Source organism: Juglans microcarpa x Juglans regia, chromosome 7D (genome assembly GCF_004785595.1).
Source record: "Juglans microcarpa x Juglans regia isolate MS1-56 chromosome 7D, Jm3101_v1.0, whole genome shotgun sequence".
Lineage (NCBI taxonomy): Eukaryota > Viridiplantae > Streptophyta > Magnoliopsida > Fagales > Juglandaceae > Juglans > Juglans microcarpa x Juglans regia.
This window is the reverse complement of record NC_054606.1, coordinates 6,856,630-6,871,889: the sequence shown is the minus strand read 5'-3', so window position 1 is coordinate 6,871,889 and position 15,260 is coordinate 6,856,630. Positions and strand designations below refer to the sequence as shown.

Below are 15,260 nucleotides of genomic sequence, written 5' to 3'. Positions count from 1 at the left end.
TCCAGGGGCATTTCAGTAGTTTAATACTCAATGCCCTTCGGGCGGAATGGTCGGTTTACTATTTCCTCGTCGCTACCAATTTCAGTTCTGGGTCTCTTCGTTTCCATTTTTGATTCCTGATTCCTCGTATCAACATCATCGTTGGGTCCTTGTTGGTTTCCAAAGATGGCCCCACAAACCAGAAGAACGTCTTTTCCGAAAGTTGTCATAGAGAGAGACTCCGACTCTGAACCCAGCTCGTCAGAAGAAGAAGAAGGAGAAGAAGATGAAGACAACAGAGAAGAAGAAGAAGCGGAAAGAGGGGAAAATGAAGAAGGGGAAGAGGAGGAAGCTGTGGAGAACAAAAACGGAGGGAGAAAGGCAGAAGGTTTGGATGCGAAGAAGAAAGGCAAAGCGCCCATTACTCTTAGTCTTAAGAAAGTTTGCAAAGTAAAGGCTTACCCAACAAGGTGCTCTAATAGCGTTTTGATACCCCATTTCGTTCATTGTTTTGATTTATTCTTTTTATTGGTGGTGTTTCAGGTTTGCAAAAAGGCGGGTCATGAAGCGGGATTCAAGGGGGCTACTTACATAGACTGCCCTATGAAACCTTGCTTTCTCTGCAAAATGCCCGGTATGTTTTAAGTTTATTCTTTTTTTAAAAATTCTTATTTCTGCTAATAAAACCGCAATTAGGATTTCTTTTTTTCCTGTTCACTTCATTTGTTAAGTTCTTGTTATCACCCTCTAGCATTATAATTTTATGACTTTATATTGCACACATTGTTAGCAAAATTGTAATTGGTCTTATTATGATGTTGGTTTTGTGTTTGGCATGTGGGTTTTGTGAATTGAAGGCCACACTACAATGACATGCCCGCATCGGGTGGCTACTGAGCATGGGGTCATCCCTGCACCCCGCAGAACTACCCGTAACCCATTGGAATATGTCTTTGAGCGCCAGCTCAGACCAGACATTCTTCCAGTAAGCCTTCACTCGACTATCTGCTTGTTTTTCATGAGCATGCCATGTAGTATCCAAGTCTTTTTTACATATTAAATTCTCTTTTAAGCAGCATGAGATTTCATTTAGTTCTGAGAGTTTGTTTACTGCATGATAGGGAAGCTTGATGTGTTAGAACCGCTCTGTATTTACTTATTGCTATACTTTAGCTACTGAGTTTGGTCAATTACGTGGCTATGATGTTTAGCATGGGTGATGCGGCGAGGACGATCAATTTAGTGTGAGATATGTTTGTATATCTGCTTTCATTGCTGGTGAAGTCCATAAGGCTGGCAGTTTAGAGATTGCTTTCATTTTTTCTTAGGAAGGAGAGGGAAGGTACTGAATTTTTTGAATTAGCTTTGCTAAATCTGTATTTGAAGCAATAAGGGCATGACTCTAAAACTTCAGAGTCCAAATGAGAAAACTTGGCTGCGTCACTGTGGGCTTATTCTGCCTTTCTTCTCTGAGTCCTTTTTTTATAAATGCAAAACAGTACTCCTTCAACGAATCAACAGGTTGGAACTTCCAAATCTTTAGCATAGATTTAAGATGGAGTACAAATCATGAAATAGTGGTTGTAACTCCATCGTAACAAAATGTTCTCAGTCATAATTATATGCTTGAAACAGCTTTTACAATTCAACTATTTGGTTCATTTTCTTTCTTGTCATTCGAGCATATATGTTTGAGATATCAGTACATTTCATACTTTAAACCGAGTGATCTAGTGTTGCATTTTGTTTCAAACTTGACTTGTTTCTTGATTTACTGGTCTTCATGGAGCTTTATTGTTGAAAAGTTATCTGTTAGGGGTAATATGCAGTGTTCACCATAATGAATTTGTTGCATCTTTTATCGTCTGTTCAATAGATCAAACCGACATTCGTAATCCCAGATCAGGTGAATTGTGCGGTTATAAGATATCATAGTAGACGGGTAACATGCTTGGAGTTTCATCCTACCAACAATAACATCCTTTTATCTGGAGATAAGGTCAGTCTCACCTCCGTTTATGCCATTATTGGTTTAAGTTTTATCTCCTGTATTTTTTTTATGATAATTGACACCCAGTCCTTTTTCCCTGTATGATGTTAAAGAAAGGACAAGTTGGAGTCTGGGATTTTGCTAAAGTGCATGAAAAGATGGTTTATGGAAATGTACACTCTTGTATCGTGAATAACATGAGGTTAGTTATCTCTACGAAGCCACTTATAAAAAAAAAAGTTATCTCTACGAAGCCTAGCTCATATATATGCGTGGGTGTTAGTTAACTCTATGAAGCCATAACCGATGTGCATGTGTTTATATAAATTCAAAGTCAGAAGGCTGAATAGTATCTAAACACTTACAGATTCAACCCTACAAAGGATGATTCAGTATATGCTGCGTCCTCAGATGGAACCATTAGTTGCATTGACATGGAGACTGGAATTTCATTATCACTGATGAACCTTAATCCTGATGGGTGGCAGGTGATATTTCCCTCCATTTTCTTTCTGGTGTTTATAGAAGTGACTTTTCATGTTACCTTGCAAATTTTGAGTGTGTAAAGTTGTTTCTAATTCTATAACTAAGCTATTGGACTGACCACTAAAGGCTGTATTTCTGATTTTCCAAAGTCTATGCTAAATGTTTATTCTTGAGAATGACAATCTGTGCCACAAATTTTTGTAGAGTTCCGTTAATGAGTTTTAGAGTGCAAAGCAGTCTCTTTCTCCCTTGTGCAGAGTAACATTTTACTTTATGGTATATATGTTTTAAATTAATAGTATGTGTACCAAGGCTTTTGGATCGATATATCATTAGCCAAAGTAGGCACTGGCAAATCGGGCAAGATGCCCTGACTCGGTAGTGTTGATTTGTTTAGTTTTGAATATATGGAACTGCCTACCAATAGAAATCTGTGGATTTGATTTAAATGTTGATTCGGTTTCTGAAATCATTTCAAGTTTAAAGGATACTATTTTACATGAAGATCATTTCTGCTTATTTTTCAACAGTGAATAGGGATAATGATTGGAAAAGGCGAGGTGAGCAGGGGGATTCCCTGCCCCTCCTGCCTTTTGTGGGATTTTAGATTTTCTTTGGGAGAAGGGGTATGATTAAAAGAGAATGAAAGAGAGTGCTTTTGGACTTGTATGGTGAATTAACTCTTGTATTACGTCATTAGGAGTTGGTTATATATGGTTTATCTGTAGGGTCCAAGCAGTTGGAGGATGCTCTATGGCATGGATGTCAACTCAGAGAAAGGCCTTGTGCTTGTTGCTGATAACTTTGGTTTTCTTTACTTGTAAGTATTTTCCTTACTTGGCTTCTTTTGTTGCAAATAAATAATTGTAAGGTTAGAAAGATGAAATACAAGCATTTGATGGAAAGTGCACCCAACTAGAAAGACGATTTAGTCATACAGTTGGCAATATGTTTTAACATTTTTTGCTGTGTTTGTTAAACTTGTGTTAGAAGTCTCCCTTCCACTTTGCCTACTATTGGAATAGTTACGTTATGGTATGATATATATTTGTACTATTTTATAATAGTAGGTTGCTACTTCATCACATTTTGATGAATGTTTACTCAATTTGTCATATGCTAGCTAATTGGTGGGATCAAACTGACACTGCATGGTGGTACTAATTATGTAATATTGTTTCTATTTGGTTGATGCCAGTAATGATAATCTGGCTCTTTGTTTTTTAAATTACATGACATGGTTAGAATATTTAATTAATGTTACTTTTTGTTGCCTAGAAATCTGCTAAGGGCTTGTATGTCAGAGTACTATGCTATAATCTTTGAACTAATTGAAGTGATATTGAGGTGAAAATTTGTACTTATGACATGTATGCTTCTGATCATATTGTTGAAAATCGTCTGAGTAGACTGGGAAAGGTGAAAAAAGGAAAAAAGAAGGGGAGGGGGAGGGGAGGGGGAGGACGAAAGGAGGGAGGGCAGGAGCAAAGTGCTTGGAATGCTGTGAATGTGAAATAGTCTTCTCTATTCTACTTTTTACCAGTAATATATTTCTATGAGCAGCAGACATACTTACAGTCAGGTTTGACTTTCTCTTATGGCATACTTAAGAGTGGATACTCGCTCTAACAACAAAATTGGGGAAGCAGTTTTGATCCATAAGAAAGGAAGCAAAGTTGTTGGACTCCACTGCAATCCTGTTCAGCCAGACCTCCTTTTGAGCTGTGGAAATGATCATTTTGTAAGCTTTTAAATGTAATTAGATTTTATTATGAGAAATAATGATTTATTTTTTGGTTCTTTTAATTATTTTCAAATATCATTTTGGTGAAAGTTCAGTTATTCTGTTAACACGTCTCAATTCTTCTGCAAATTGTAAATATGTGGTCCTATATGAATTTACTCTGAAATATTTTTCTGGTTGCAGTATCCTTATATATGGTTTCTGCTCTGCAGGCTCGTATATGGGATATGCGTCGAATGGAAGCTGGATCTTCCCTCTATGCTCTTGCACACAAGCGAGTTGTTAACTCAGCATATTTTTCTCCATTGTCGGGCAGCAAAATCCTAACTACATCGCAAGACAATCGCCTTCGTATATGGGATTCTATATTTGGTGATTTGGACTCTCCAAGCCGAGAAATTGTGCACAGTCATGATTTTAATCGACATTTGACTCCTTTTAGAGCTGAATGGGATCCAAAGGTGATATGTTAGTTTATGTTTATAATATTCTTATTACACTTTGAATCTTTCTTTTCCTCTGGAAATTCCAATACTTTTTTGCTGCAGGATCCATCAGAATCCCTGGCAGTTATTGGTCGTTACATCAGTGAAAATTATAATGGAGCTGCCTTACATCCTATTGATTTCATAGACATCAGCACAGGACAGCTAGTTGCTGAGGTCATGGATCCAAACATCACAACAATTAGTCCGGTGAACAAGCTACATCCACGTGATGATGTTTTGGCGACTGGTAGTTCGAGGTTTGAACTTAACTTATCAACTTATAATCTTATGTGTTGAAACTTTGTTTATGTTGCTCCATTATGTATTTTATAGGTAGATATTTATAACATTCAGTAACAGAGGAAGGATTTATGCTGCTGCTTCTTCTTTTCAAATAAGTAAATCTTGTGATATATTGCTTTAGTTTGTGTTTGCTGCCTTTTGTGGTTAACCACACTACTTTTTAGATCGCTCTTCATATGGAGGCCTAAGGAAAAGTCCGAGCCTGTGGAACAGAAGGATGAACGGAGGATAATTGTTTGTGGAAGAGCTGAGAAGAAGCGGAGTCGAAAGTTTGGGGATGAAAGTGATGATGATTCTGATGATGACAAATTCACCTCCAAGAGCACGAAGCTGAAGTCCAATAAACCTGAAAGGAATTTAACCCGCTGTTCTAATAAGGTCAAACGGTAAATATAATGCAAAATGTGAACTTTCATTTCCGTTTTTGGTTTTGGTGCTGAGAGTGGATTTTGAAGCATTCATCTTTATCTTCCATCTCGGGAGAACTTTCCGAGCTGTTCTTGAAGCTTTCTATAGGCCATCTCTGTACAGAGAGCTATTTTGCCACCTTTTGCTTAGCCTTTCAGGCAAAAGCCTTTTTGATTTCTTACCCGGCGCGGTCTTCAGCATCTTACTTTATTTTGCTTTAGATTATGCAATTCCTTTTGCTTCAGTGTAAAATACCAACTGGGGTGCATCCATGCATGCAGCCTCTTGGGTATGTTGTTTCAGCATGTGGGATTGTGCATCACTTTTAATATTTTACGTAGAAATGTATTTATTTATTTATTTATGTGAGTTTTGTGTGTGCATGGTAGTCTACCCATACTTCTGCAGGATTTCCTTGAATCGACATCTGCATCTAGGGGTGAAATCAGTTCAGTTTGATTTGGTTTTTGATATATTTGAAACCAATTAAATCAGATTAAGTCGGTTTTGGAATTTTGAGAATCGATACAGACTAATTCATCCAGGAAATCAGAACTTTTGATTTTTTTGATTTCCGTCCGGTTCGGTTTTACATGTGTGATTCAGTTTTGAGTTTTTTTGTTGGGTGGTTGGTTTTTCTGATACAAGTGAAAATTTCTTTTACCCCAAATATGATAGTCCAAAACTTTGTTTTAAAAAACGCCTTGTATATAACCACAAAAAATGTGTAAAAATGTACTTATAAAAAATGTATTTATCCTTGATATAGTATATTAAAAGTGTTCTTTTATACTTATACCAAGCATGTAACTTAATATTAAGGATAAATAATAACATACTAATAACTTAATATTAATATTCAAGTTTAAGAGTAAATTTATATCAAAGGAAGCATAAATAATAAGATTAAAGTGACATGTTATATTAGTTTTATAATATGTATAACATATAATATATAATATAAAAAAATAAAATACATATAATTTTTTCGGGATTCAGTCCAATTTATCGAACGGAATTGCAATCGATTTCAATTCTTAGGAATAAAAAACAACCGAACCAGTTCGATGGGTTTTCCAGTTTTTTCTTACATCATCAAAGCAAGCTAAACAAACAAGGAAATGAAAAGAACTAAACGTGTGGACTGATGACATACCTATCAAGCCAATCTGCATATGTAAGAATTAAACCCACTTTTGTCATGTCATAGTGTCAAGGACACAGGTGACTCAGCCATTCAACCTGTGATACAAAAGGAGTGCAGCAGTAGCAGTACATTTGGCAAGTTAACTTTCAGCTCAGAAATCTCCAAAATAGCATAGCAGCGTCATGAGGAATGTTCCAGTATAAAAAATCAAAATCTGCTAGGGCAGGTGGCAATAGATCCATAAATTATGGATGAAGGTTGTTATATTTTCTTCTATATAAGATTGTAAAGTCTCGGCAGAATATGTATGCAAGAATTACAATGAATCAGAACAGAGGTTTTCTTTATCGCTTTCTGTCAAACACCTTGCATGCATGAGTTGAAATTTCAACATGATATCAAGAGCCATTTAACAGACACACATCTTTTTTTTTTTTTTTACACAGCCGAATGGCATCTATCACCACCCATACCATTCTCAATTCCGCAAGTCATTTCATCACCATTTAGCTTACTATAGAAAATTATCTTTTATGAAAAGCACAAATGGTGCCATTTCTAAAGGGACATCAGTTGTTTCATCTAGGGCTGAGCACTGACCAAGTCGGAGTCCGTATGTCCATCCTCCGACTCCAACTCCGACATGTTTGTACTTTTTTTGAGCTATTTTCAACTTCATATTTGGCACACTTTTAAAAAAAAAAATTACGAGAGCTTATAAATTTAATTTTTTTCAAAAGTTACAATCTAAACTAAATAATTCACTTTTGCTTCAATTTTACTAAAAACATAAGAAAAGATAATACTAAAGAAAAATAAGTAACATACTAACATGCTTAAAAAAAAAAAAAAATTGAAAAGGACTAATCACTACAATAAACATTCACTCCTATCCTCCATCATCCACATTCTATATTGACTAAAATTTAAATATAATTATTATACTAGTATTATTATACATTGCCACAGTGGTATTAAATGTAGACTAAGTCTATAATGTTATTATTGTTAGTATTTATACTTGTACTATAGGATTGATTATTGGCAATTACATATTATTGACTAAAATTTAAATATAATTATTATACTAGTATTATTATACATTGCCACAGTGGTATTAAATGTAGACTAAGTCTATAATGTTATTATTGTTAGTATTTATACTTGTACTATAGGATTGATTATTGGCAATTACATATTATTATACTATAGTATTACATGTTATTAACAATTACATTACTATAGTGATTAATTACATGTTATCGTCTATAGACTTGTACTATAGTTTTTATAAATAGTGTTTAATTACATGTTATTAACTCATTATACTTTTACTATAACTAGTGTCTAATTTATTCCTATTAATAGCTAAAGTATAATTTGTATTATATATTAGTATAATAGTATTAAATGTTTATACGTTAGTAGTTAGTTACATATTGTTCTACTAAAGTATTACATATTGTTCTACTAAAGTATTACATATTATTATATTAGTTTCTAACTTAATTATATACTAGACTTAATATTTAATTTATTATACTAGTCACTAGTGATTATATATTATATATTGGAACATTGGTTATTATACATTACTATTATCATATTATATGTTTTTATACTTTAGTTATTATACATTACTATTACATGTTATTATACTTTAGTTATTATAAATTAGTATTATATGTTATTATAAAGTTATATATTAGTCATTAGTGTTTATTCATTTGCATTACATTTTAGTGTTTATACATTAGTATTACATGTTATTATATTTATATATTAGTAATTTATTGTAACATGGTAGTAATATTGTAATAGTATGATGTTTATATATAAACAATTATTAGTTAATTTAGTCTACATATATTATAGTATAAATATATTATTTAATAATAATGAACTCATGCTAGTATAATATGTTGTTTAACTAATTATATAAAATATAATTATGTACAATTTTTATGATTAATATATAGAAAAACACATATATATTTATAAAATATATATAATATCGGTGTTAAAGGGTAAAGTTGGAGTCGGAGTCAGCGTATCAGAGTAGGATTAGAGCAAAGTCGGATCGGAGCGGAGTCAGAGTCAGTTTAACTCCACCTCTGACTCCGACTTCCTAGGAGAAAAAAACTCCGACTCTGACTTTGACTTGTTGGAGTTGGAGCAGAGCGGAATCGGATTTTCAAATTTTTGCTCAGTCCTAGGTCACTTTCATCATGTGGATGGTTCATCTACCATGCCTACCCCTATGATTGACGACACTACTAACCCAGAATATACCAAGTGGCTCTTACTTGATCAGCTTATTCTATCTGCCATTAACTCTTCCTTATCTGAACAGGTCCTTGCCTAGGTCCTAGAATGTTCCACATCGCATGAAGTTTGGTCCTCTTTACAAAACTTGTTTGTTGCACAATCGTCTGCTCATGCAATGCAGACCTAGTATCTATTAGCTACTCTAAAAAAGGGGTCATAATCAATTACTGATTATTTCCACAAGGCAAAAACCTTGGCTTCCTCATTGGGTGCTGCTGGGCAATCCTTATCCTCTTTTGAATTTTCTGTTTACCTTTTAGCTGGCCTCGGTATTGACTATGACTCATTGGTAACCTCCCTTACTACCAGAGCTGATCCCCTCTACCCCCATCAGATATACAATTACTTACTAAATCATGAGTTTTGCCTAGCTCATCAAGCCCATACACTGCTTAGTGGCAATCCCATAGTTGCGCATCTCACCTCTACAAGACCACCTTTTGTGTTTTCTTCTTCTCACAGAGGTAGGGTTGCTAGACACTTTCGGGGTAGGCGTGGGGGTGGTCTTCATAACCCCACTTCCTTTTCTAGTTGAATAGATTCCGTCCCCTTTGTCAAGTCTCCACAAACCAGGCCATAAGGCCCTTGCCTGCTACCATCGTTTTAATCACAGTTATCAAGCCTCTCCTCCATCATCCTTTTCAACTATCATCCCACCACCATCACCTCACCTCAATTCCTGGTTCCCTGATATAGCTGGGATCAGTCACTTTATTGCTGATCTTAATAATCTTAATCTAGATTCTATCACTTATTAGGGCACAGACCAAGTAAATATTGAAGATGGCTCTTCCATGCTGATTCAACACACGGGTTTTGCATAGCTTCATACTCTATTTGGCAATTTTTTACTTTCTCAACTTCTTCATGTTCCCTCTATTACCAAAAACATGTTATCTATCTGCCAGTTTTGTCAAGATAATTATGTGTTTTTGAATTTTACTCTACATTTTTTTTTTTGTGAAGGATTCACACACTCTAGAGGTTCTACTTCGGGACACCGTTAGAGACGAGTTGTATGTCATACCTGCAGCTGCCACGACCTCATTTTCTTCCTTGGTCTCACCTCAAGCTTCTATTGGTGAACGCACATCCCCTAATTATTGGCATCTACGGCTTGGTCACCCTTCACCTAGGACCACAACCTTCATCATACGACATTTTCATCTTCCTATTACTTCAAACATACCTATCCAACCATGTTCAGCTTGTTCAAAGTAAAAACTCATTCTCTCCCACATCCCCTCTCCCCCTCTCGGTCCAATCATGCTTTTGAATTACTATTTCTAGATTTTTGGGGTCCGATCCCGATATTATCTTCCACTAGTTGTCAGTATTATCTTTTCATCGTAGATGATCATACTTAATACATATGGTTGTTCCCAATTCAATGCAAGTCCGATGTTGCATTTTTTTTATTGCTTTTTTATGCTATTTGCACACCTATTTTTCCACTAAAGTGAAGGCTGTCCAATCTGATTGGGGAGGAGAATTTTGTCCCCTTAAAAAAATTCTTCAATCTTATAGTATAATCTATCGCATTACATGTCCATACTCCCATGCTCAAAATGGGTTGATAGAACAACGTCATAGGCACATCGTTGAGACTGGATTGTCACTCTTAGCTTATCAAGCTTTCATGCCCTTTAAATATTGGTTTGAGGTATTCCAAACTGCGATTTTTTTAATTAATAGAATGCCCACATCCGTCTTACAAAATAAATCACCCTTTCAAGTGCGCTTTAAACTTTCTCTGGATTACAAATTTCTTTGAGTTTTTTGGTTGACTTGTTGGCCTAATTTACGTCCATATTTAATAAGCATAAAATGGACCTACGTTCCAAACTTTGTGTCTTCATGGGTTATAGTCCCAACCATAAGGGCTATTGTTGTTTTCACATACCATCGGGCCGGACTTACATCTCTAGAGATGTTCTTTTTAATGAAGCTCAATTCCCTTTTCAGCCTCAGCCCACCCAAGTCGCACCAGCTCCAACTCAGCCCTTTCAACTCTCTGGTGCACTCTTTGCTGGGCCTCATTCTCTCATTAATCCCACCTCACCTTCTATTACCGAGACCCAATTACCAACCTCTGGCCCACACACTTCTAACCCACACCCTTTAACACATTCGATCCAACACTTTTCATCTCAATCTCTCGAGTCATCTTCTCCAGAGTCTTCGTCTTCCTCAGCTTGCCCTTCATCGATTCTTCCAGTGTAGCACCATCACAACTCGTTCATCCCATGGTCACTCAGTCTTAGGTAAACACTCACAAACCCCTTACTCGTACGGATGGTACTATACCTTGGCCTACAACGAAACCCTTACTGTCACTCATTGAATTGGCACCCATCACCAAACTGGAAAAACTCACTTCTTACACGGAGGCCGGTAAATTTTATGAATGGCGTGAAGCCATGAAATCTGAATTTCATGTACTTTTACACAGTCACACTTGGGACCTGGTACCATCATTGGCTTCCTTTAATGTTTTGGATCCTAAATGGGTACTCAAAACTAAAAAGAAGGCTGGTGGCACTCTGGAAAGATGCAAGGCTCGCCTTATAGTCAAAGGTTTTCAAGGATAGACTACACTGAGACTTTCTCTCTAGTAGTCAAATACAACCATTAGTATCATCCTTTCACTTGATGTTACTTCCAATTGGCCATTGTAACAATTAGACATACAAAATGTTTTTCTACATGGTGATTTGGAGGAGGTAGTGTACATGCAACAACCTCTCGGCTTTGTACATCCTGATTATCCATTGTATGTGTGTAAGTTGAAAAAGACAATTTATGGTCTAAAACAGACTTCTCGAGCTTGGTTCTCTAAACTCAGCACCAAACCTCTTTCACTTGGTTTCCAAGAATCAAAATTAGACACATCTCTTTTTATTTATCACAATACATCTCATGTGCTTTTTGTTCTCATATATGTGGATGGCATCATTGTTACTGGTTTGAATTCCTTGTTAATCTCTGATTTTATTTATGCTCTTAGTACTTCATTCCTGTTAAACATCTTGGCCAGTTGCATTATTTCTTAGGGATTAAGATTTTCAAAAATAATGAAGGTTTATTCTTGATTCAATAAAAATATGTTTCTGATCTTCTTCATAGAACCAACATGCACAATACAAAATCCCTTTCTACTCCCATGTTAGTTTTCACTAAGCTCACAACCCTTGATGGGTCAACTTTTGAATATCAACACTTATATCGTAATGTTGTTGGCAATATCCAATACTAAGCTTTTACTTGTCTGGACATTTTTTGCTATCAATAAAATCTGTCAATACATGCATAATTCCAAATTCTTCATTGGCAGTCAGTCAAAAGAATTCTTTGATATTTAAGACTTCTCATTTTGGACTCTATTTTTCAAAGTCATCCACATTAACTCTCTCGGCCTTCTCCGATGCTGATTGGGCTAGTTGCCCTGATGATAGAAGTTCGCAGGTGGTTTTTGTGTCTTTGACTCTTTTTTGGTTCACATCTGATTTCTTGGGGTTCCAAAAAGCAGTGTACAATTGCTCGATCATTCACTGAGACTGAATATAAGACAGTTGCTAATACCACCTGTGAAGTATTATGGATTCAATCTCTTTTAGGTGAACTGGGTATCTACTTAACTAATCCACCAACTTTGTGGTGTGATAATTTGGGAGCCATATATTTATCCGTAAATCTAATTTTACATTCTTGCACCAAATATGTAGAAGTAGATTATCATTTTGTAAGGGATAAAGTGGCAGCAAAGACATTTAATGTTTCATTTGTATCAAGCAAAGATCAACTTGCTCATATTCTCACAAAGCCACTCTCAACTGCTTGCTTTGAGTTCTTACGATCAAGCCTCATCATTTGCAAGGTGCCGTTTGCGTCGCGGGGGACTGTGAAGGACACAGGTGACTCAGCTATTCAACCTGTGATACAAAAGGAGGAGCGCAGCAGTAGCACACTTGGCAAGTTAACTTTCAGCTCAGAAATCTCCAAAATAGCATAGCAGCGTCATGAGGAATGTTCCAGTATAAAAAATCAAAATCTGGTAGGGCAGGGGGCAATAGATCCGTGAATTATGGATGAAAGTTGTTATGTTTTCTTCTATATAAGATTGTAAAGTCTCGACAGAATATGTATACAAGAATTACAATGAATAGATATTTTCTTTATCGCTTTCTGTCAAACACATTGCATGCATGAGTTGAAATTTCAACAGATAGCTATGACAAGTGACTTCGTGTAAATGCGTCGTGTCTTAATTAATACGTTTCCATACGCCTGTTTGTTTCCATCTAAGCAATTTACTCCCCTTTCAGACCCATGATCTTGTTCACTGGTTTAATTAATGCAGCCATAGTATTGCTGTGTGAGCCACGTCGCTTCAAATCTATTAATTAATGACCTCACCAGAATTTCATATGACAACTGCGTGATCTGAACTGAAGTTTTTCCCCTTTTTAAATCAATGCCTTCTAAACACTCTTTGGTTAATACAATGCTGAAATTTCCTCTTTATCTGGAAAGTTTGTTTCTCTATATGAGAAGCGCATATATAATTCTTGCTAAGACCAGTTGAAATGTCTTACGCTACAAAAAAGTAATATATAAACTGCTATAAAGAGCTTTTCAGATGGAATCTTATCATATTAGATGAGATAGACATATAAACATATATATAAACCCTCTTCGTAAGTTCCCACTATTCCTAGGAAATTTATTTATCTAAAAGAGAAAACGCGCCATTCTTGCTCAAGATTAGTTTAAATGTCCTATTATACCATAAGTTTATATTAAACTGATCTTAATCACATTTTAAATTGAATTTTATCACATCAGCGGGATGGAGAAAGTTTTATTCGCCCCTAGTAGATGGACGGAATAAGAAATTATATTCGTAGTCGTGGAGTGCGCAAGTGTGCAATCTCTTTAAAAAAAGTACGGATTTGGATTCTTTAAATTTTTTTACTGAATTCTTGGATTTAGAGTGAGAGAAAGAGATAGACACATAAAGTAAACTATATATAATTTAATGTTGCCCGAGAAACAATAAATGCTATACAGCTCAATTCATATATTTATTTCTATTCCGTTAAACCATAATTTTCTATCAAGAATTCTAAGAAATTTCAATATATATATACACACATATATAGAAAGATACATAATTGCTCCATATATATATACATAGATGGAAAGATACACAGCGCCACTTTCTTTTCGTGTTAGTACCAATGTAATTTGCCTCATAATTGCTCGAATTTGCTTGCATGGACCAAAAAAAAAAAAAAGTCCAGTTTAAACTTTGGGTTCGCGGGTCGTTGGAATGCCATGCTTCTTGTGTCCTTGTGCATCTTCATTATTTAATTATTATCATTTCCAAGTGGAAGAGGCTCATCAATATTACAATTAAATGACAAATAATAATAATAATAATAATAATAATAATAATACAATTCAAGACTCCTAACTTTTTCAAATACTCTAATGAGTCATTGATTCAAGTCTCGAATCCCATTAAAAACACATAAATTTTTTGAGAGAATACTACTGGCTGTGCCGATACTCTATTGATATGTTATTACTTTCACTTGATGCAAGGGGAAGAAATTTAAATTAAGACGCATTTTTTATAAAATTATAATGAGTGGTGCTACTTTGCCGCCTGCATGTGCCCACTCTGTGTGCCGTATAGTGTGCAAATTGTATTTTTTTCCCTTTCTATTTCAAATATATTTAAATATTTTAAAAAAATAAAAAATATCAATACACTAATAGTGACTTCCTTAATCATTAAGTAAAAGAGAAAAAAAATTAAAAAAAAAATTAAATGCATAAGCGGTCAAATTGAGGAGGTAAAATGAGACGGCATAATAGCATTACTCAATTATAATACTCTTATAACTATATTACGATTTATATTTTAAAACGACGATTACTTTAGAAACATTATATAATTTATTTTATTAAAATATAAATAGTTTAAAAAAAATAGTTTCAATATTGTTTTTAAATTGAGGGCATTGTTATAAAATTATAATACTCTTGTAACCACTTGACAACTTATATTTTAAAATTATGGAATTCTCATCGACGGAATCATAAAGGAAAAATGGTCTCACAATGGATGATTTTTTTTATTTTTTATTTTTTATACATGGGGAGGGGGGGATTCATTTTTGATTTTCTAGAAAGCAAGGCGACAATGGAAGATGCTTGTTGAGAATAGATGGCAGTTATCAAGAAAAGAAAGTTTCAATTGTGGAGAGGCTGAGGAGAGTGTCTCCACACAACTGCCAAGTTTTTACCGCTTTATTTGGCAAAAAGTTCCTGCTACTGAGGGGTAAATTCGGAATTCCATTTGCTTCAAAATTCGCGGGG

General features: G+C 35.1%; 1 protein-coding gene across 3 annotated transcripts; it reads left to right on the top strand.

The window, feature by feature from the left end:
• LOC121239034 (protein DAMAGED DNA-BINDING 2) lies at positions 1-5,729 on the top strand. Of its 3 annotated transcripts, none has more exons than XM_041136152.1 (11): positions 1-388; positions 523-613; positions 837-964; positions 1,856-1,978; positions 2,083-2,171; positions 2,337-2,457; positions 3,184-3,275; positions 4,067-4,196; positions 4,412-4,660; positions 4,748-4,944; positions 5,155-5,729. In XM_041136152.1, the coding sequence occupies exons 1-11, from the start codon at positions 266-268 to the stop codon at positions 5,378-5,380; spliced, it is 1,569 nt and encodes a 522-aa protein (XP_040992086.1). In that variant the 5' UTR covers positions 1-265; the 3' UTR covers positions 5,381-5,729. The 3 variants fall into 3 exon arrangements, with proteins under 3 accessions (XP_040992086.1, XP_040992084.1, XP_040992087.1); XM_041136150.1 differs by having other exon boundaries at positions 2-429; XM_041136153.1 differs by having other exon boundaries at positions 310-449.
• Positions 5,730-15,260: the final 9,531 nt, after the last annotated feature.

Coding starts and splice junctions, on each gene's coding strand:
- LOC121239034 (XM_041136150.1), top strand. CDS start 166: ATGGCCCCACAAACCAGAAGAACGTCTTTTCCGAAAGTTGTCATAGAG. Junction 2,172..2,336: donor TGTATCGTGAATAACATGAG/GTTAGTTATCTC, acceptor AAACACTTACAG/ATTCAACCCTACAAAGGATG. Junction 2,458..3,183: donor TTAATCCTGATGGGTGGCAG/GTGATATTTCCC, acceptor GTTTATCTGTAG/GGTCCAAGCAGTTGGAGGAT.